Here is a 22,253-nt window from a genome sequence, read left to right on the forward strand (position 1 = left end):
CATGTTTTTTGAAAAATCTGAATTTTTCCAATATAGAGGAATTTAGTTGTCATACTATGAGAATAAAAATATTACTGTATCTCAATAAGACATAATGTAACATTTTTTTCAAGGTTGTCATTTTATGCAGTCATAAATAATAGTCCAATTTTTTTTTGGGGGGGGGGGGGGAGCACAAGAAAAGTCGCAATTGTCCAAGAAAGAATTTTGTCAATTGTGCATCATCACCAAGACTCCGGATGCCAAATTTGAGACATTCTACGAATCTGCAGTCCCCTGCGTGTATGTAAAGACCACAGAAAGACTCCAGTTAAAAACACATTTGCTTTTATCTCGTTGACAGTATCCATGATGGTGTCGACGATACATTCAGAGAACAAGGTGAGAGCACATGCTGAGTGACGTGGAGGCAGGTCGGTGCGTATTTCGGTCGCTCTCTTCCGAAGGACTGTACAGTCCTCTGCTAAGTGTGAACTTTGAACTTGTGCGTTCTCACGCAGTCTTTTGATCCGTCACATCAGGAGCCGTTGAGGGGCCGTCCGCCGAGAAGGTCTTGTCCAGTCCTTGGCTGACGCTCTGGTCACGTGACTGCCGGATGGTGGTGTTGCGAACGCTCTCGTCGATGCTCTCGTACGGCTCGGACGTCCACTGATGAAAGCGCAAGAGACGTGGAATTATTGCTTGGCGAATAGACAATGGTAAGTCTCGAAGCTCATGAGTTTAGCTTTAACATGCTCAGCAAAAGAAAAACAAAATTAACCGTGGTCATAAGTTATGTAGCATAAGGCTACTCAAAATGCCCAAAACAAAGTTAAATTAATCATATTGAATATGTATTTGGAGTAGTAGGCTACTCTTTGGATGTTTACAGACAATTAGGGATTTTGTAAGGTGCACTATATGAAAATGGACAAAATTAGCTTTTTTATGATGATAATTAAAAAATAAGTTGTAAAAAAACCCAAATGGATAAAAACCACCAAGGTGATGGCAAAGCACCACTTTTCTCAATGAAATTCCTCAAATCACATCAATGTAGTTCCTGGGCACCAAGCTGGCGCAAGGTGGCAGCAAAGCTTCACTATTGTCAAAAGGAAATTCCTCAACTCACTGCAACACAGTTGCTTGACACCTATCGTAGATGCCCTAAGATGGTGCCGAAGCACTACTTTTTTCGAAATTAAACTCCTCAACTCATTTCAACGTACTGTGTTGGCACCAAGATGCCAGCAAAGCCTTACTTTTTGTCTAAATGGAACTCCTCAACTCACCTCAACATACATCCTTCGCACTGAGATGCCACACGATGGCAGCAAGGCACTACTTTTGCTCAACCAAAAATTGGGAGGTTTACTGTATACCCGTAAACCACCCCCCACTCCAATAAAAATAAAATCAAGATGGGGGCGGCCCGGTAGTCCAGTGGTTAGCACGTCGGCTTCACAGTGCAGAGGTACCGGGTTCGATTCCAGCTCCGGCCTCCCTGTGTGGAGTTTGCATGTTCTCCCCGGGCCTGCGTGGGTTTTCTCCGGGTGCTCCGGTTTCCTCCCACATTCCAAAAATATGCATGGCAGGCTGATTGAACACTCTAAATTGTCCCTAGGTGTGAGTGTGAGTGCGAATGGTTGTTTGTCTCTGTGTGCCCTGCGATTGGCTGGCAACCGATTCAGGGTGTCACCCGCCTACTGCCCGGAGACAGCTGGGATAGGCTCCAGCACCCCCGCGACCCTAGTGAGGATCAAGCGGCTCGGAAGATGAATGAATGAATGAATAAAATCAAGATAAATGTTGTACCTGTGTGGCCCTGCTGGCCGACCGGTGTGAGGGTCCCATGGCAATGTTGACACTGGACGATGACTGCGTGTCGGTGGTGTTGCCACCCTCTGCGGCCGACAGCCCTGAGATCACCAGGCCGCTGGAGAAACTGCGCTTGCCGAACAGCAGACTCAGGGTAGACGACGATGACGACACCTAAGGAGAAATGGGCACAACAACAGTGTGGCGCAGAGTCCATGGAAATGCTAATGATGTCATCTTCACGTCACGTGACATGAAAAGTCAGCGTTGACACCGCGCACGAGACACGGTGACAACATGTAACCAACCCGTACTTGGCTGGAACGCTGCTGATTCGGCGCCGCCTGGAGCTGCGAGCTGTTCCCACCGGTTCCCGAGAGACGAGGGACCTGAGGAACCAAGCGCTTCGTTAGCCGAAAATTACAAGCTAACCACGAGTTATCAGTGCTGTGCTCATGTTGACCTGGGAGAAGATGGACGCTATGGAAGTGTTAAAGGACAGCTGGCTATTGGACAAACGCTGGACCAAGCCATGGTTGGAGGCCGAGTCCACGATGGGTCCCGATTGGCTGTTGACCGGCGGCCGCTGGGTCTGAGGCTGCACCGACCTGCTGCGATACTCCCTCCGGGCTGCACACAACAGGAATTCACCAAGAACAAACATTCATAGAAATCTTATTTAGGAAGCATTTTCTTCATGAACAGAAAAATAAAAAACACTGGAGGTTGGAAGAACAAAAGCTGAACTGATGGACTGAGAGACTAGAAACATGTCGCAATATTCCAACTTTTGTTTGTCCATGGTGCTATACTAAGTCCCCTGTCATTTCTTGTTATTCTACCTGAGCTATGGTGTCGGTGGCTTCGTGTGGTCCGGGGGGCTCTCTGCTGGTAAGCACTCAGACTATTGGAGGTGACGGACGACGGCCGGTTGTGGCTCAGGGATGACGACCCACCGGCACCGCAGTCGCAGTCATCCATGTTGACGCCACTGTTGCAACTGTTGAGGTTGTCCTTGCGCACTCTGTTGGCATCAGTGACGCATCCTAAATGTGTGCTCAGATTGGTAGGTTTTACGCTTCATTTTTGTTCTTAGCCCTTTATGTCCCATATTTTTGGAAAGCGTAATTTTTTTCTCATTTTGATAATAGTACGGCCTTTCTACAGCCAGCGGAGAATGATTCCAGTTCTAAACTTAAAGTTTTTTGATGGTCAACAGGGATAATCTCCACTGCTGACTGTCGAAATGGTTTCATTCATTTCCGCCATTGGAGCGCAATAAGCCACTAAATGCCTCATTGGAATTGAAAAATAATAAGGGAAATTCCTCCCTCATCCCAAAATTGGGAAATTATGTAATCTACTTAAAAACACAAAACTGAAAGATTCAATTCAATCCAGATGTAGTTTTCATGGGTTTCAATTGACCAAAATTGGACAATATAGAGCCAAAGGGTCCAATTTGAGTTGGAAATTGGCCAAAAATACCCACCCTTAGCATTAACACAGCTAAAATACAGGGGGTGGGGGGGGGCAGACACAAATAGCCAACATAATGCCCTGAGCGTAGACAAAACTGGCAGAAACTGATTTCATTAAAGGGGGAAGTTCTGTTGAACCTGAGCCATTTGGAGCAGAGCCAGGAACGAATGGCGTCCAAGCTGGAAGCCCCTCCACCGATGGTGCGCAGCATCCGGTGTGTTCCCGCATACGACGTTGTCAGCGGCGACACATACCTGGATTGACACCACAGAGCAACGGACGTCAAACCCCAGAACACCCTTCGGTTCTCTTCGGGCTTACAGGCCGCACGTACATGGGGTAGCCCAGGGGCTGGTCGCAAGACGAGTTGACCATGTTCCTCAGTGCCTGCTTGGAATTCTGGATGCTGCCGCGCTCCGGGTTGCGATTACGTAAGAAGATCAGTTCTTGCTGCTGACCCGCCCATAGACCTCGCACACACTCCTTGTTGATCTACCAAAACAGTTTAGGAAGTCGTATAGTGACCCCCTTCACGTATCGACGGGAATCCAGACCGACCCGCAATCTATGAAAATCTGAAGGCATATAAAGAGGCATCCGGGTTAAAGTTTCTGTTCCTACCTTGATGACTTTGAAGCTGAGGTGGCGTTTGTAGAGCATGATGATCTTGTACTCATCTGTGCCGTCGTCCACCATGTGGCGCAGCGTGAGCAGCGTGTCGCGGCTGGACAGCACCGCCTTGCGCCAGGCCGGGTCGCTCTCGTGGCAAATGACTAGGCTGCTGCGGTAGTTTGTGATGGCCTCGTACAAGATGGACGCCTCCTCGGTCTCTTCCAGACACGTGAAGTGGTCCTGGGAGCAGGAAATGCAACGGACCGACTAACTCCAATGGGACTTGGAAGCTTTCAGTCCAGATTTTAGGATATGCCACAACCCTAACCCTAAGGATATGCCACAAGGCCTTGTGACGAACGTCAGTTTGCCCGTACCTGATGCAGCTTCAGGCTCATTCTGACGGCGGGAGCCACCACCTTCTGCAAGAGGTCAAGATCGGCGAAAACCCACTCGTCTTTGGTAGCGATGCGGAAGTCGCCTTTGAACAGTGTGTTGAAACCATACAGGAAAGATTCCAGGCTTGACGGGGTATGAAAATAAGACCAACAAAAGAGACAGCTAATAATGTTTCTGATGCCCCCTTGTGGTAGCAGTTTATAACTTCAAGTTAGACGTTTGCTCTCCCTATTGACACGCCAGTGGTTTTCCAAGTTTGAGGATGTTGGAAGACTGTCCAGAGATGTAGATGAGACTATGAGTCGTGGTTTGTTCCCTGTGATTGACTGGTGACCGGTTCAGGTTAAATCTCTCAACCAAAGTCAGCTAGGACAGGCTAAAGTTCACCAGTGACCCTAATGAGGACAAGCTCTTCAGACGATGGAAGGTTGAACGGACCCAAAACATTTCATACCAAACATTTTTCAGTCTCTGGAAAGTCTCAGGCCTGTTGGCACCTCCATGATCCAACAAACTCAGTATTGGACAGCCTCCAATCTCTTTGAGATTCGATTCTTCAGAGTTGTTTACTTTTTGGATGACCATGAATGATCTGGATGACGCAGCAAACAATCAATCTAAAGAGTAAGAAAGAAAAAGTGAAGTTACCTACCTGTTGGACATGTTATGTGACGCCGTTCCAAGTGATCGTCTTCCCAGGACCGACAGGGCATATGACAAAGTCACCAGAGGGGAGTCTTCATCGCTGTCGACAGGCTGGACAAACAAACAAATGTGTGGATACAAGAAGAGTGCAGACTTTATAGCACGGGGTGTCAAACCCCGGTCCTCTAGCTGAACATTTGAGGGAGTGAGACATTTGAAACATGCAGGATAGAGGACCGAGGTTGTGCACCGCCGTGTTGGCACCTCGGAACCTGGTTTCCACAACCAGAAAACTACACCAACTGAAGTAGCATTATGTTTCTGCTCCTCAACTGTCGGAACACACTTTCTGAACACTTGAGATCTGCTCAAACTGTTCAAATTTGGATTTGGGACTGAAAACTGTGTTCACTGGTGGGTTTTTTTTCCACCTTTTATTTAGCATTCTATGTGGTGCTTGCCGGGCATCCCAACCAGAACCTCCCATAGTGCGGAGCCTTGCTAAATCCCCAAGTCTTCCGTACCGTCTCCATCTTGCCAGCGCAGTACTGGATCCACTCGAGGTACACGTTGCAGAAGCTGGCTCGCGTAACCCCCTGCAGGCAGTGCACATAGTCCTCGTCTATCTTGACACTAAACACCTGAGGGTCTCTCTCGATATGGTGCCACTTGGTGTAGGTCTGCAGCGCCTCGTGGATGGCGGCATCCTTGAGCCAGGTGGTCAACTTGGGGGAGTGCACCAAGTAGTAAATAACACTCTAGAGGAAGAGGAAGAGATGGTAAGCGAGAGGTTTCCTGGTGATGAATCTTCTTGTTTGGACAAGTACCTTCAGGTAGTAGGTGATGAGCAGCTTGCGGAGGTCGTAGACCTGCAGCATGGTGGCAGCGTTGTTTTCGCTGATGCTGTAGCCCTCCAGCAGGTACTTGGTGGCGGTCACCTCCCACGCCAGCCAGCGCAGGTTAAAGGCAGCGTTGCATGACAACATGTGGGGCAGGTGGCCAGGCTCGCAGCAGCAACAGGCGTCATCTTCCTCCACGCCCTCCGTGATGGCCTCTACCTCACGCTGCTGGCAGTAGGTTCCTGGCAGGAAGGCAACGAAACAGTTTGAAAAGCTGTCACTATTTGCTAGTGTAGACTTGGTATGGGTAAGTGGAATTGTTTTGGTGAGCCGTTAATATTTTAACAAGATGGGTCAGTCAGAGAAGAAGGCAAAAGAGAGGTGATCGGTTTGGTGAGCAGATAGAATTGGGTATCATGCCCAGAACAATGAAAAAAAGATTTGTATGAAAGGTAGAATGTAAATAATGAAGTGAAGTGGGGCTCAGAACAGAGCCCTTGGGTACACCAGTAGAAACAACTGCAGCACTCGGTTCATTCCATTAAAACCATTCAGTTGAAATAATTTCACTGGTGTACCACAGGGCTATATTCTGGGGTACAGTAGTCAATTCATTCAAGTCAAATACCAATTCCATTCCAATCCCCCCCCCCCCCCCCGTGGTGTTCACAGGCGTACACCAGGGGGCATCGCAGTATACCCAGCGAACGCCGTACCTCTGAACTCCAGTCCTCTGAGCTGGAAGGTCACCAGGCCGTTGCCGATCTCGATGAGGTGCACCAGGGCGTTGAGGTAGTCCGAGGCCAGGATGAAGCAGTCGCCGGCGCTGTAGTTGCCCCAGCGGCCCAGCGTGAGATCGCCGCAGAGCGAATGCTGCAGCGAGCGCGTCAGGTATTCGTAGAAGATGGAGTTGAGGTTGTTGTCGTCGCAGCCTGGCAGAAGACAGACGTAAAAAGATGGCGTCCCCGGAGGAAGAATAATTCAGAAGCACTGGATGGAGACCTTGAACAACATCATAAAAAGTGGTTGAGAACTCACCCGTCTCTTTATCGACTTGAGACACCAAGCGGCTGTTGGAGTTATCGATGCGCTTTGTGCTGCAGACGACAAGTGTTTTGTTTTATGAGAATCCCATCTCGGGTGAGTAAAAACCATAACGATAAAGGTCAATGTACTTGTGTCGCTATTTGGATTTTCCCATACGACGCATATTAAGTAAGGGACAGGAAGTTCTTATTGAACTTATTAAACACAACATACATTTCATACATAATTATTAAAGGTGCCCAGCCCACATCGGCTTATAAGGCACACAAACATTTTGATGACCAATATTTCCATTTCAGCTTCAACTATTTTCCCTACTTGTAGTTCCTCTCCCAGAATTTAATGGGCCGCGGGTACGAGGAGATGAAGATGGCGCTGCCCAGGAAGGGGGCCAGGGGGATGTAAAAGACGGTAGTGATGAGTGTCTGCAGCAGCAGCATGGCCGAGTCTGATTGCGGCGCCAGTCAAGAACGAACCTGTGTGGCTCTCGCGGTGAGCTAACGCACACGAACGCGAACGTTAAGGCACCATAAGGATACGAGGCACGGCGAAGGGTTGGGCAAAGGCGTGGAAGGCGCTACCCCAGGCGATCTGCCAGGGGGCGATATAGACGAGGATGAAATGAAGCTTCAGCAGTAGCTCACGCATCTGCAACAACAACAAAGACGCTTTGTTAGGTACACCCGACAAGCGCGGTATCAAAAAGGTTATTCGTGTGTGGAACTTCACATGTTTTGGTTATTTGGCTATGTAATTTATTTGGGCGTTACTAGCATCTAACTGGACTGTAAATATATTCAGCATTTCGTCGGAAAAGAGGTGCTATGTTATATTAATTATTTTATCAGTATCTGTTTAAAACCGGGGTCCCCAAACTTTTTCCTGTGAGGGCCACATAACTTCTCCCTTCTCTGATGGGGGGGGCCGGTGTCAGTTTGTAACAGAAAAAGTGTGACGATCGTATGGGAGCTTAAAATTTTTTTTGTTTTCCAGAAAGCCACACATAACTAAATAATAGAGCTGTAAAACGATTAAAATATTTAATCTAATTAAAAATGCAACTGTCATAATTAACTCAAATGGACTAAAAAATTAATCGTGATTACTCACACATTTTTTATCGTTTCTGAATTTCCTTTTACATTTTTGTTCTATTTTTTCCCCCCATTTTAATGCTCTCATCAACATGGAGGAAATAAATAATAACTAAATAACTCTCTCTGGGTTCTCCATAGGAAAAAAAGCCATGGAACATTAACTTTCTGTCTTAACAGATAAAAGTTCAGCTCAGTTGTCAGAGCAGAATCTCTCTGACACATATGAGCAGTCTCTTAAAGTTCTTGTGTTCCTTCCTTATAATCCTTTTGTAGGTTCCAGTAGGCTTGTAGACACTGCTGTTTGCAGTTAGGGGGGGTTTTGGGGCGTTTTTAACACAGTGACGAGGACAACAGGAGAGTTAGAGGGCCGAGCCAAATGTGCTGACGGGCCGTATCCGGCCCGCGGGCCGTAGATTGGGGGACCCCTGGTTTAAAAGTAATCTTGGTGTGTTGCGATACCCCAGGATAGGCTCCGAGTGTACACCTGTGAACTTGTGATGTGCTTTGAGCATTGCCAAATAAATGAGTGTTCACCTTGTGGAAGAGGATGGACATGAGGAAGAAGTCGAGCAGGAAGCTTTCGGAAGCGCGCGGGCAGTCGACGTGGAAAAAGAGCAGCGTGAAGAGCAAGGTGACGAACTGGAAGCTGGGGTCGCAGAAGGACGAGCGCAAGAGCTTCATCCCGGCCACGGTGGTCAACAGGACGTCGCCGCTGCGTGGGGATGGGAGGAGGGTCAAGTTTGAGCGCTATCGCCGTGACGACCAAAAGGGACGGCGCGTCTTACTGGATGCCCAGCCTCTTGCGGTGGCTCAGTGCGAAGCCGTCATTGGTGAGCGCGCTCAGGACGATGGCGGGGTACACCACATACTTCTCCAAGCACAGGAGGCACACGTACAACCGCTCGAACCACATCAGGACTGCGTCCTCTTTCACAAAAATCAAAACAAAAAAAAACAGTTTAAATGATTGCCTTTTGGTCTAACAAAGAATAATTACGGGTAATAACGCCTGCATAAAGCACAGATTTTTTTTTTAATTGAAAGTTGAAATGCTCCACCTATTACGAGGCTTTTTCCTAACTTTTTTAGTTACTATTTGAAATTAAAATTCATTTAAAAAAAAAAAAAAAAAAAGGGGCGGCCCGGTAGTCCAGTGGTTAGCACGTCGGCATCACAGTGCAGAGGTACCGGTTCGATTCCAGCTCCGGCCTCCCTGTATGGAGTTTGCATGTTCTCCCCGGGCCTGCGTGGGTTTTCTCTGGGTGCTCCGGTTTCCTCCCACATTCCAAAAACATGCGTGGCAGGCTGATTGAACACTCTCAATTGTCCCTAGGTGTGAGTGTGAGTGCGAATGGTTGTTCGTTTCTGTGTGCCCTGCGATTGGCTGGCAACCGATTCAGGGTGTCCCCCGCCTACTGCCCGAAGACAGCTGGGATAGGCTCCAGCACCCCCCGCGACCCTAGTGAGGATCAAGCGGTACGGAAGATGAATGAAAAAATGAATGAATTAAAAAAAAACGAGTACAATACGAAAAAATCAAGCAGTTCTGCTTAGTTCTAGTAAGTGATTGCTCACTAAAGTCGCCGTGCATGCTTCCCTGACCCCGTTATAATGCTGTGGGGATGTCTGACCTCTGGGCTCAAACTCGTGGTACTCTTTGGTCTTGAGCAGCGGGTGCGAGATCCACAGCCAGGGATGATGCTTCCTCAATTGGGGGATGACATAATGCGTCACCAAGCCCACCGTCCCCGCCAGGGCGTACAGAACGATGGTCACAAAGGGCTGACAAGAGAAAAAAAAAATTAAAAATTGTTAGTTATTTTTATTTATTTTCTTTTTTTAGTTCGTGGAGGCAATCTAGATATCAGCATGTCTGCTTCGCGGTCAAGAGATCTGAGTTTGAATCCGCAAGTCCCACCTTGAGCGACAGGAAGACTGTGCTGGCGGTGATGGCGAAGGTCAGGATGTAGGCGAGCGAGCACACGATCACGTCCGACAAAAGAATCTCCTTCTGCGGGACGTCCGCCATTTGAGATCAATCATCTCATGTTTCATTCATGTATAGTCTGATCATAAAAAAATGCTCAGTGGAGGCTTGATAGCAAACGATTTGTTGTTGCTCACCATGGAATTCTGCAGCTTCTTGGGCAGAGGGTCTTCAATGTCGGCGTCTCGGCCCTCGTCTTGCTCACCCTCTGCTAACGTGGGCATCACTTTCGACTTGATCAGCGATCTGAAAGAAAGAAAAGAAACCTCACTAATTCAAGCTAAACTTTCCTGCACATAGACGTTCAATGAAAATTGCACAATAAAAAGAAAAAGAAAAACAAATCCGTTAAATGCCAATGGATCGTAAAGTTGAATGAAACTTTAAAAAGTAAAGCATTTGTTTCAAAAAATGATTCAAAAAGCTTCATATTGGATTTTAGTTAATACACTTTAGTTTGAATTAATTCATGTGATGCTCTTACGTACCACTAGAGGGTGCCAGTACACCACTGGTGAGATTCACTAAAAATATTTTGATGCCCAAAATAAATTCATTAATTCAAAGGACAAGTAATTTAATTTCATTTAAGGTTCATGTTAACAGCAGCTAATAAATATTGACACTTGCATGACAGTCAAATTCAACGATAACTAAAGCCTGAGTAGTTTTGCTTTTGTTTTTGTTTCATTTTACAGCAGTTTACTTACTTTTAGTCGCATCGAACAGTCAAGGGGAGGATGTGTCAAAAGGCAGGTAGTTATACTGAATATTTTTTTTGTTTTTGGTTCACTTAAGAAAGTGGAACTGTTCCTCACATCATGACCGAGGGGTCGCTGCTCTGTCGACTGAGGTGGTAGGAGAAGACCACCAGAAGGCCGCAGAAACCAGAGAACAAGGCTGGCGTGTGCTGCTCGTCCCACGGCTCCTGCGAGACACACACACACACGTCAAAACATTTCCAAGCGCCTCCACAAGGTGGTTTTAGTAATCAACCTTGAGAGCTCCGAAGCAGAAACCGTAGAGCAGAGACAGGGCGCCCAGGCTGCGGAGGATGCCGTACACTGCCGAGATCAGACTTGTAGCCGCTGGAATGACAACAAAGAAAAACGCATTTCGCCACTGTCGAGGCCAAGCCTCCTTTATTTGTCCTAATTTAATTGTAGGACAAATAAAGATATCTTGTCCTGTCTTGTCCTGTCCTGTATTGTCTTGTCCTGTCTTGTCCTGTCTTGTCCTGTCTTGTCCTGTCGTGTCCTGTCTTGTCCTGTCTTGTCCTGTCCTGTCCTGTCCTGTCTTGTCCTGTCTTGTCCAGTCTTGTCTAGTCTTGTCCTGTCTGGTCTTGTCCTGTCTTGTCTTGTCTTGTCTTGTCTTGTCTTGTCTTGTCTTGTCCAGTCCTGTCTTGTCCTGTCGTGCCCTGTCTTGTCCTGTCCTGTCCTGTCATGTCCTGTCTTGTCCTGCATTGTCCTGTCCTGTCTTGTCCTGTTTTGTCCTGTCTTGTCTTGTCCTGTCTTGTCCTGTCTTAATTTGTCCAGGATGACCTCGAGCGAGCGTACCGGGACTGATTTGGTTGCTCAAATGATATTTATACCAAAAACCTAAAACGGAGTTTGAAACATCTTCCCCATAGTACAACAATGCAATATTTGCGCTGGTCTACCCAACGGATAAAAAATGTCTCTGCTGACCTGTTCCGCCGAAAAAGTGAATGTCAATCTGCTCCAGCAGGTAGATGGTGAACGTGTTGACTTGCGGGAAAAGGCCCACCAGGAACGTGATTGGGAAGCAGTGAGTGAAACCTGTGATCAAAATCGATCGACCGCTCGATCACAAGACACAAGTGGCTTGAGGCCGAAGCATCCCCGGTCTGGGCCTCGGTCCGTCCGTACCCATGAGCAGGTTCCGCACGAAGCGCAGCGCGTCGCGGCACACGATGGTGACGCCGTACAAAGTGGAGACGGGGAGGTCCTTCCTACGCAGCAGCTGCTCCACCGTCCAGATGAGCGAGCAGAAGATGCAGAAGTAAGCCGCTCGGCTGTAGGCCACCAGCTGGTTGTGACCCTGCGCAGAGATGGATAAGAAATGAATAGACGGTCTGTAAATCGTGGACGGAACTTGTCAAAATGGTGCACCGAGTTCCGTATATGCGGCATATCGGGGACTCTCATGACTATTCCGGGCTAGTTGTAAAATTTACTGTAATGCGCATTTACACAACTCCAGTTACGGGCCTATTACGACCCGTTCATTCATTCATTCATTCATCTTCCGAACCGCTTGATCCTCACTAGGGTCGCGGGGGGTGCTGGAGCCCATCCCAGCCGTCTCCGGGCAGTAGGCGGGGGACACCCTGAATCTGTTGCCAGCCAATCGCAGGGCACACAGAAACGAACAACCATTCGCACCCACACTCACACCTAGGGACAATTTAGAGTGTTCAATCAGCCTGCCATGCATGTTTTTGGAATGTGGGAGGAAACCGGAGCACCCGGAGAAAACCCACGCAGGCCCGGGGAGAACATGCAAACTCCACACAGGGAGGCCGGAGCTGGAATCGAACCCGGTACCTCTGCACTGTGAAGCCAACGTGCTAACCACTGGACTACCGGGTTACGGCCCGTTGTTTTTTTGTTTCTCCAGAGTTAGGGTCAAAATAATTTGTGTAAAACATCATTTAAACATGTTTTGCTAGTCTTTTAAAGCATAGATAAATAACTCACGTGCGTTGGTGAAGCTGCATCCGGCTGAACACTCTGCAAAGCAAAGGCACAGGGAAAGAAATGACAATTTGGTCGTGCCCGTCGTAGAAATGGACGATCTGCGGTCGACAGTCGGATTCGTTTGACAATCAACGTGACGTTATGACTGACGTTTTGCCTTTTGCCTTATTCTACCTTCAGTAAGGAGTACTGACAGCTGGCGATGACCAGACAGAACTGGAAGACCCAGAAGTCTTTGAAGCAGCCGTCGTTGAGCAGCGCAAAGCCGAGGAAGGAAACCAGGAAGGCCATGAATACTGCCACCAGGTTCTCCAGAACGTCTCGGTTCCTACACGGAGCGTAACCTTCACATTACAGTCATCACTTGACCGGATCGGAGGATTTTTCTTTTTTTTTTTTGTTCCTGCTTCCCTGTAACCTGATAACATGGTAAATTTGTCAACCGTAGTAACCACCAATTGATCAGCAGACCTTTTTGGCGAAGAGCGCTTACCTGTCCAGTAGGGCGAGCAAGGTGAGACGGTCATATAAAATGTCCACCCACTTGCCCGGAAACAGTTTGAGCTTGTAGTAAATCTTCCTGGTGGGCTTCTCCTGGGTGGAGGTCTCTGAGGAGTCGTCTAAAGAGTCCTCCTCCTGAGCAAGATGTGACAACGCGGTATGAATTCAGCAGACAGTTTGTTTTGCGCATCGACATCAGTAATGGTGGTATTTGAAGAATCACAAACTTTATTGTTAAAACTGTGGTTTTGGGTCCTTCAAATGAAAAAAACCCCAAAGTTACGCAGAAGTTGCACAATTGGAATGACCTCAACCCAACAATGTGGCATGCATACGTCTGTCCAAGCGAAAACAAAGCGATTGACGTAAAAGTCGCGTGAAATGCATGTTTACACATTAGGTTTACGATGCATTCAAAAATATGAATTATAATGGGTCTCTATGGTGCAAAATACGTAAATTGTGAAGATTACGGAATCAAAACCTTTTTTATTATTGCTGCAATGCCTGAGAATTATCAGCCGGTGACGTCATGAAATTTAGGCCATTTTAGAACCCCCCCATACGTTTTAGCTCTCTCGTGTTTTTCCGAATGCCTTTGCCTTTGATTCAAAGACATAATTTTACATTTATCGCAAGCGGTGGACTACAAGGGTTAAGCGTTTTTTGTTTTTTGTTTTAATTAAATGTACTTGAGTAGATGTGTGATTTGCAGTTCAGTTGTATTTCACTTTCAAGTACAAACCAGCTGCATTGAATCTTAAAGAGCTGTTTTCAAACGTCTTCATGCGTCTTGTTAATTAATTTGTTTTGCTACATTCGAGAGCATCGTTAATGTTGAAACCGTGCCTCATGTTATACGTTAATATATTTATTTTCGGAATAAAGCCTTCGGCTTATGATGATGAACACTTTTGCATTTTTATTTCTCTTTTGAGGTGGTACTTGAAATTAGAAGGAAAAAAAATATTTATTTTATTTATTTTTTTTTTTTTTAATAATTCTTGCACCCTGCTAAAGAACTGCAATTTTGTTTTTTGTTTTTTTGTTTTTTTTTATGCACACCTGGAAGATCTCCGGGTGCGTCCGTCGGGGACGAAGTCGGTGCGAAGGAATGATGCGTCGCTGGAAAGAACAGTCTGCGTGACCGCCCGCCATGCTGTCTTGGCACTCCGAGTTGGAAGAAGTGGAAAGGAGGTCACTGAACACACACACACACACACACACACAAACAAAACAGTGGAAAAGAGTGGATTATGATGGAAAAGGCACCTTTAAGATGCCTACGGAGTGTTTCAAAATGTGGGCTTAAACGCCACAGTTGGCCTCGAGAACGTCACGTCATACCACATGTTGCCAGTGATCAGCTCCGCTCCCAGCGGCAGGTTGAGGGCTCGCTCGGCATACAGCTTCCGTGGCCTCTCTCCTTTGACAACAAACAAAAAAAAAAACTTCAACTCAAAAATTTTTCATTTAGGCATTCAAATCGGAGATGGATAGCGGCTTACGGTGCACCGTGTGGAAGGTATACGCTTCCTCTTTACTCGTAGCCTCCGGCCGACAGATGACCTGCAGCATGGAGCTTTCCGACTGGGACGTTTGGGAAGGCAGTGAGTCATAGTCGGGATCTTTTTCCGTCTGCGGACTGGGGGTGGAATACAATTACCAGATAGTGACGCTAAGAGGGGCCAATTCAATCTGCTGTATTAGCTCCTCGAAATAGGCAGATTAAAAAAAAATTAATGACATGAACACATGAAAACATAAGATGACTACAAGGACTTTGTTAGCTCATGGTCTACTGAATGAGCACCTCTGGTATCGTGTAAAAAAAAATTTTTTTTTTGGTACCTGTCTGGTGAGACGATGGGAATGCGTATAGGCAGAACAGACTTGTCGGGAGCCAGACTGGTGGGCGGTTTGGGTCGCTCGGCTTTGCTCTCTTTGGGTTCATTTGCTCCGGGAGAGCCGTTTGTGTTTTCTGTAATGCAGTTCATGTCGTTGTGTTTTGTTATTCAGAATAAAGGGTGGAACTTTTTTTTTTAATGTGATTATGTAGTTAGCCGCGGCCCGGTAGTCCAGTGGTTAGCACGACGGCTTCACAGTGCAGAGGTAGCGGGTTCGATTACAGCTCCGGCCTCCCTGTGTGGAGTTTGCATGTTCTCCCCGGGCCTGCGTGGGTTTTCTCCGGGTGCTCCGGTTTCCTCCCACATTCCAAAAACATGCGTGGCAGGCTGATTGGACGCTCTAAATTGTCCCTAGGTGTGAGTGTGAGTGCGAATGGTTGTTCGTTTCTGTGTGCCCTGCGATTGGCTGGCAACCGATCCAGGGTGTCCCCCGCCTACTGCCCGAAGACAGCTGGGATAGGCTCCAGCACCCCCCGCGACCCTAGTGAGGATCAAGCGGCTCGGAAGATGAATGAATGAATGAATATGTAGTTAGCCATCCTGCACAAAATGCAGCTAAACATGGCATGGAACAATAATGATCATGCAAGGGCTCTGAATACATTTAAAAAAAAAAACAACAACTTATCTTAACTAATCATACTTTGATGTACAAAAGATAGTTATCAAGTCATGGGAAATGAGCAGTGTGAAAGGGTCCGAGTCAGGAAAGATTACAGTAACGAACCCGTGTGTTGCTTTTCGATCTCCACGGAAGTTCCAACGTCCGGCTGGAGGTCAGATCCTTCTTCCTTGGTGCTCCCTCGGGCACTGAGAGATTCCAACAGGGAGACGAACTCCAAGAATTTGGATTCGTTGGGAATCTGGCCCTCCTTCGCCTCCAGGTCTGACTTGGAGGTGGTCATGGTGGTCTGGCATGGAGACGAAAGAAGTTCGTGGAGGACAAAATACAGGGGTGACTTTAGGCTGGAAGTGTCGTGACTTGCGAGAAATTAAAATGAATCTGGCCCCTGGGCCTTGAGTTTGATTCCAGTATTATGTTGTTGGAAGGTTGGAATGCATTAATGTCATATTCATATAGAAATACATACCGGTACATACATTTTTAAGGGACGTGTCAACAACAAGGTGAAATATGACAACATACTGTGTTTTGGGAGCGGTCCGAAAGCAGCACGGCGTCTTTCCCGCTGTCCATGCTCAGCCCGCGTAAGTGCACCCTTCCCCCCGGACCGTAGCGGCCCAAAGCGGGCGGCAGACGCAGAAAACCTTGAGGGTCCGTGCTGGAAATCGGAGTGTCCGTGTCATCGGGATACAAGTGGGAGCAGACGTCCACACCGGATGAGGTGTTGTTATTGGTATGCGGCACGCTGACCGGGGCCTGCTCCCCACCTGGAAGGGGACACCCCGAAGTGGCCGACTGTGAGCCGACGGTGTCCTTGCATAAGTAGAACTCCTCGCTTTGGCTGTCCATCCGTCTCAGGGTGGGCTCATCCTTTGATAGGTCCTCTTCTTCTTTTTCATGCGCTTCTTCTTCCGCTTCCTGCTTGTCGTCCTCGGGCAAGTCGAAGACGATAACCGGGATCTTGATGTGACATTCGTCAGCATCCTTTTGAGCCTGAGAAACATAAATAACGGCCATGAAAATGACCACCGCGCGGGACACCTCAACCCGCCGCCATTGATGTCACCTGTGCGTTCTCCAGCAGACTCTGCTTGACGCTCTCCTCCAGCTGGGCGGCGGTGAGAGGATCACAGCTCATGGTGATGACGATCTTGACCGCCGCGCTGTTGCTGTCGGCGTCCACGTGTCGAGGCGGAGAAGAAGTAGCCGGAGCGGAATTGTCCGTGAGGACCACTTTGATTTCATCGGAGCAGTATGTCTCCTCCTCTTGCTCGTGCTGACACAAGATACAAAAATTAATTGTGATTCCACTGAAGTCACAAATGGAAAAAGAAATGTGGCTTCGGGCTGTCAGACAGTCAGCTAGTTAGTTGGCTACTCACTCGGTTAGTTAATTGATTAGTTTGATGAGTTGATAAGATTTCATTTTCGACTCGGTTAGCTAGCTCAGCTAGTCAACCATTTAGTATAGCAGTTAGTCTGACAGCCTGTCGATCAGTACGTTGGTCAATTCGCTAGTCAATTAGTCAGCTATTTAGCTATCTAGACAGCCGCTTAGTTCGTCAGGTAATCAGTCAGTGGGGTATTATGTCGGGTTTTTAGCCAGTTACTCTGTGATTTACTTTGTTAGCTAGTTATTCGGTCAATCACTTAGTTCATTGTCCATAAATCACTCAGTCATTCGCTAGCTAGCCAGCTAGCTAGTCAGTCAATCAGTGATTTAGGTAGCTGGTTAGTCCGCTAGTCAATTAGTCAGCTATCTAGCTAGCTAGACAGCCACTTAGTTCGTCAGGTAATCAGTCAGTGGGGTATTTTGTCTGGTTTTTAGCCAGTTACTCTGTGATTTACTTTGTTAGCTAGTTATTCGGTCAATCACTTAGTTCATTGTCCATAAATCACTCAGTCATTCGCTAGCTAGCCAGCTGGCTAGCTAGTCAGTCAGTCAGTGATTTAGGTAGCTGGTTAGTCATTCTGTTATTCAGTCAGTTACCTAGCTAGTCAGTCATTTCGTCGGCTAGTCAGCTAGTTAGTTGGCTACTCACTCGGTTAGTTAATTGATTAGTTTGATGAGTTGATGAGATTTCATTCTCGACTCGGTTAGCTGGCCAAACTCAGTCGAATTCTCAGCTAGTCAACCAGTTAGTATAGTACCGGTAGTTAGTCTGACAGCCTGTCTATCAGTACGTTGGTCAGTTCGCTAGTCAATTAGTCAGCTATCTAGCTATCTAGACAGCCACTTAGTTCGTCAGGTAATCAGTCAGTGGGGTATTTTGTCGGGTTTTTAGCCAGTTACTCTGTGATTTACTTTGTTAGCTAGTTATTCGATCAATCACTTAGTTCATTGTCCATAAATCACTCAGTTATTCGCTAGCTAGCTAGCTAGTCAGTCAGTCAGTGATTTAGGTAGCTGGTTGGTCATTCTGTTATTCAGTCAGTTACCTAGCTAGTCAGTCATTTCGTCGGCTAGTCAGCTAGTTAGTTGGCTACTCACTCGGTTAGTTAATTGATTAGTTTGATGAGTTGATGAGATTTCATTCTCGACTCGGTTAGCTGGCCAAACTCAGTCGAATTCTCAGCTAGTCAACCAGTTAGTATAGTACCGGTAGTTAGTCTGACAGCCTGTCGATCAGTACGTTGGTCAGTTCGCTAGTCAATTAGTCAGCTATCTAGCTATCTAGACAGCCGCTTAGTTCGTCAGGTAATCAGTCAGTGGGGTATTTTGTCGGGTTTTTAGCCAGTTACTCTGTGATTTACTTTGTTAGCTAGTTATTCGGTCAATCACTTAGTTCATTGTCCATAAATCACTCAGTCATTCGCTAGCTAGCCAGCTAGCTAGCTAGTCAGTCAGCCAGTGATTTAGGTCGCTGGTTAGTCATTCTGTTATTCAGTCAGTTACCTAGCTAGTCAGTCATTCAGTCATTTCGTCATTTTCATGAAACCTAAAACAAGAACCCATGAAATAATATCTCCCAACCCTCTTGACTGACACAGAGCAGAGCGTTTTCTTGTCATTCCGCTTGACTACTACGACCATCTCTCCACCTCGCTGGAGGTGTGTGCTCTACCCATACACACTGTATGTTGTCTATTTCGTGCGTGACATCACTGCACCTGTGTCGCTGGGTCTGGCATGTCAATGAGCTTGTGAGGGCACTCCCGGGGGGTCTCCAGTGAGTTATTGTTGGCATCTGATGCCTCCTTGTCGTCCTCTCCCTCCTTCTCAACACCTTCATCTTTATTTGCTTTGTGGGGTAGAAGACCTTCAGACGTTTCTCCACATGCTTCCGCGTTCTCCTCGCTGGCTTTCTCCTCTTGTCTTCCCTCATCTGCCGGATCCTTGTTGTCATGGATCATTCCCACAGATGGAGTCTCCTGTTTTTCGGTTAGGGATGGGGACCTCTGCTGAGCCTGCAGCAGAGGAGTATCCTTGTCGGGGGGTTCTCCAAGGGTAGGCTCTGGGCTCGGATGCGGGCCTGCCTCCCCTGGCTTCTCTGTTGCACATTCGGCACTACAGGCCACTGCAGTTGCGGAAATCATACAGAAGCACATTTTAGTTCTCAATTAAGGGTCTACGAGAATATTCGCGGTGAATCTTCAAAGCGATCCTCGGTCGAACCTCACCTTCTACCGTCTTCCCCTCATCGGATTTGAAGCACTCCTGCACGGAAGAGAAACGTTGCATTGAAATTCAACTGCAAATGGATGTCGCCTTCATGGCAGCAAACATCCATCAACCGTATGCACAGCGACCACCACTCACCACCCCGATCAGTCCCGTGTCGGTTTCCGTCTGCTTGACGGTCACCTGGATGACCTGACTGGGGCGCTTGCGAGCCAGCATCGTCATGGCAACGCTGTCTGGGACAGTGCTGCTCTTCCTGTTGGAGAAAGGTAGACTTGGTTGACGCCAACTTCGAGAAATTGTTGTTGTTTTTTTTTAATTTATATTCAAATTTTGCGTTCTTGAGGACCCATCAAGTGTGAAATGAAACAACCCAGTACTGTAAACCCTTTTGTTCGTTGCCTTAATCAAAAAGAGTGAAACTGCGGCTCTCCGTTTCCATGTTTTGTTTTGCGTGTAATTTCACCGTTGACCACTAGATGGTGGCACCTTTATTTTTTTGGGGGATGGGTGACAAAACCCTTTTGTTCGTTGCCTTAATCAAAAAGAGTGAAACTGCGGCTCTCCGTTTCCATGTTTTGTTTTGCATGTAATTTCACCGTTGACCACTAGATGGTGGCACCTTTTTTTGGGGGGGGTGACATGAAATTTTAAACTAAATTCAAACGAGTCTTGGAGGAAAATGCTGTAAACTAGGTTATGTTTGTATGCCAAATCTGTTGATAGTCACCTGATGTTGCCGGGCAGGCAGGCGTCGGAGGCGGCGTTGCTCTTCTTGTCGGCGGCCCCGCTGAGGTCAGAGAGGCTGCTGCGGACCACCGCCTCACCTTCGTCGAACAGCACGTGAAGACGGTAGTTGGCCGTCTTGACCAGCACGAAGAAGACGGTGACGGAGGCGCAGTAGATGCTCAGGGCCATGGTGGTCGGAGGCAGGGCCTGCATGCGTGGACACCAAAGTCGTCAAAGCAAAGGTAGGACCAAGTGTTGCCACAGAAAGCAACTTTAAAAACGTTACTTTGCTGATTACTTGATATTAAAAGAAACTTAGTTACTTTCTAAACTAAGTAATCAGCAAACTAACATAGTTAGAGTCAAAGGAACTAATATTTACATTCAGCAGCTACAAAGTACAAACACAGCTTCTAACAGTATATTGAGCAGCTATTTGTTGTAAACAGGGCGGCACGGTGGTCGACTGGTTAACATGTAGGCCACACAGTGCAGAGGTCCAGGGTTCAATTCCGGGCTCCGCATGTGCATCCCTTGTTCTCCGGGTTCTCCGGTTTCCTCCAACATTTGAAAAATATCCACCGTCGGTTAATTGAGAACTCTAAATTGTCCGTAAGTGTGATTGTGAGTGCGAACGGTTATTTATCTATGTGTATTGGTTAGCAACAGATTTCGAAGGTGCTCAGCCATTCTTGCGTGGACAATAGAATCTATGAACCGATACCTTAAGTTACTGTTTTTTTAGTAAATACATCAGGAAAATAGGCGGTCAACACTCTTTGGGGAAGAGTTTGAAGAAATACAGGAGGGTATTTAATTGTTTTTAATCTTCGAAAAAGGCTACCAACAGAAAACATTCACCACCGCAGATTGGGGATGCCTGCTTAGTATTTAAAAGACTCAAACACAATGAGCATGCGTGCACAGCGATGGCAGCAGTTTATTTATACTGTCACATGCGTCGAGTCACTCCACGCACCGAGGGAGTAACACACTGCGACAATGCCGCTTTCCTATTCTAGCCAAGCACACAATGGATGATGTCAGAAAGCTAGCACGGGCATCTCACGGAAGCAAAAAAACAACATTAAAAAAAAAACGCAGCCCAAAAAACAAAAGGCCCCAACTCACCAGATGTAAAGACAACGGCAGGATGAGCAGGAAGATCCACAGATAGAGGTGGCAGGAGTTGTTGAATTTCTTCTGCTCCGGGTCATGGTACCAGCCCCCGGTTAGGGACGCCCACACGCCCTGACGCAGGGTCTGAGCAATGTGGGAGCCCATCTCTGCCTCCCTCTCCTCCTCTTCTTCCTCCTCCACCTCCTCCTCCTCTTCCTCCCCGCTCAGGTCGGTCGGCCGAATGGTGTTGATGATGCTGCTAGGCTACAATAAAGAGGTTCTCTCCTTCAGCGGGTGCTACGCACCTCCATGTCGCCTCTGCGGCTTGGCTCCTCCCTCACGGCTCATCGCTCCGGCTTGTGGCGGTTCTGGCGTCTCCCATCCCGGCGTCGACGGCGGAATCAACTCCAGCGTCGCTGTCCTCATCCTGCTCGGCTCGCCTTCCTCGCACTCTCCCTTTCTGGCTCCTCTTCCTCGCTGGCTCGACAGATGCGCAGATTTGACCACCTCCTCCCCCCTCGGTCCCTGCCTCCCTTCCCCTTCCCATCCGTCCCTCCTCCCGCTCTCCTCTCCTATTATGCGATTCCCACCTTCACTGTTTATTGGAACGGAATAGCTTGCATAGAGGCATTTACATTATATGCACTTTTATACAATAATTTATTTGTTTGTTGCATCAATGTTATGGTGACACGTGACATGCTTCTATTTAATTTAAAAAATATATATGTTCTTTATTTTGAAATTTATTTAATGTATTTATTCACGAATTAAGTGTCTATTTAATGAAACCACTTTGTTCAACTAATTTTCTTATTTTAAAAATGAGTGAGGTTAAAAAAAATCTTTCAAATACCTCAAACTTATTGAATATGAAGACATTTTCATTTTTTGTAGACATTTTATCCCCCCCAAATAACAAAGTAGCACATGACTTGCTTTAGTGAGCCATAAAATGATGTGACAGGCTGCATCTGGCACTCGGGGCGTGAGCTTGATAGCTGTGGAAATACAACTGCCGGTAATATTGCGATTTTATCGGAAATGTGCATAATTAGGCGCTCCATTCTTCCCATCATCTCCATGAATTCGGCGCGCGCTCCACTCACATTCCAATGTTGGCTC

General features: G+C 47.2%; 1 protein-coding gene across 1 annotated transcript; it reads right to left on the minus strand.

Annotated features, from left to right (window-relative positions):
- Positions 1–310: 310 nt before the first annotated feature.
- On the minus strand, positions 311–21,784 carry pcnx2 (pecanex 2). Its single transcript, XM_052080812.1, has 40 exons — positions 21,141–21,784; positions 20,011–20,216; positions 19,419–19,536; positions 19,280–19,316; positions 18,770–19,176; positions 16,725–16,934; positions 16,181–16,651; positions 15,761–15,944; positions 14,978–15,107; positions 14,635–14,771; positions 14,474–14,552; positions 14,192–14,327; positions 13,119–13,261; positions 12,800–12,953; positions 12,626–12,658; positions 11,795–11,966; positions 11,594–11,704; positions 10,902–10,993; positions 10,724–10,833; positions 10,043–10,151; positions 9,837–9,929; positions 9,550–9,700; positions 8,704–8,845; positions 8,453–8,630; positions 7,361–7,469; positions 7,140–7,269; positions 6,813–6,871; positions 6,491–6,706; positions 5,763–6,016; positions 5,460–5,693; positions 4,943–5,046; positions 4,269–4,413; positions 3,901–4,131; positions 3,614–3,771; positions 3,417–3,533; positions 2,640–2,821; positions 2,261–2,427; positions 2,112–2,186; positions 1,795–1,971; positions 311–648 (listed from the first exon to the last, which is right to left on the minus strand). Exons 1-40 carry the CDS (start codon positions 21,291–21,293, stop codon positions 493–495), a joined length of 6,270 nt encoding a protein of 2,089 aa, XP_051936772.1. The 5' UTR covers positions 21,294–21,784; the 3' UTR covers positions 311–492.
- Between the last annotated feature and the right edge of the window lie 469 nt (positions 21,785–22,253).

This window comes from Hippocampus zosterae, chromosome 11, assembly GCF_025434085.1.
Source record: "Hippocampus zosterae strain Florida chromosome 11, ASM2543408v3, whole genome shotgun sequence".
Lineage (NCBI taxonomy): Eukaryota > Metazoa > Chordata > Actinopteri > Syngnathiformes > Syngnathidae > Hippocampus > Hippocampus zosterae.

What these genes read in the sequence shown, in the direction of transcription:
- pcnx2 (XM_052080812.1), bottom strand. Translation starts at nt 21,293, where the DNA reads ATGGGCTCCCACATTGCTCAGACCCTGCGTCAGGGCGTGTGGGCGTCC. An exon ending in TCACTTTTTCGGCGGAACAG is followed by an intron (nt 10,994 to 11,593) that starts GTCAGCAGAGAC and finishes TTGTCATTCCAG; the next exon opens with CGGCTACAAGTCTGATCTCG. An exon ending in CGGCCAGCAGGGCCACACAG is followed by an intron (nt 649 to 1,794) that starts GTACAACATTTA and finishes CGCTTTCATCAG; the next exon opens with TGGACGTCCGAGCCGTACGA.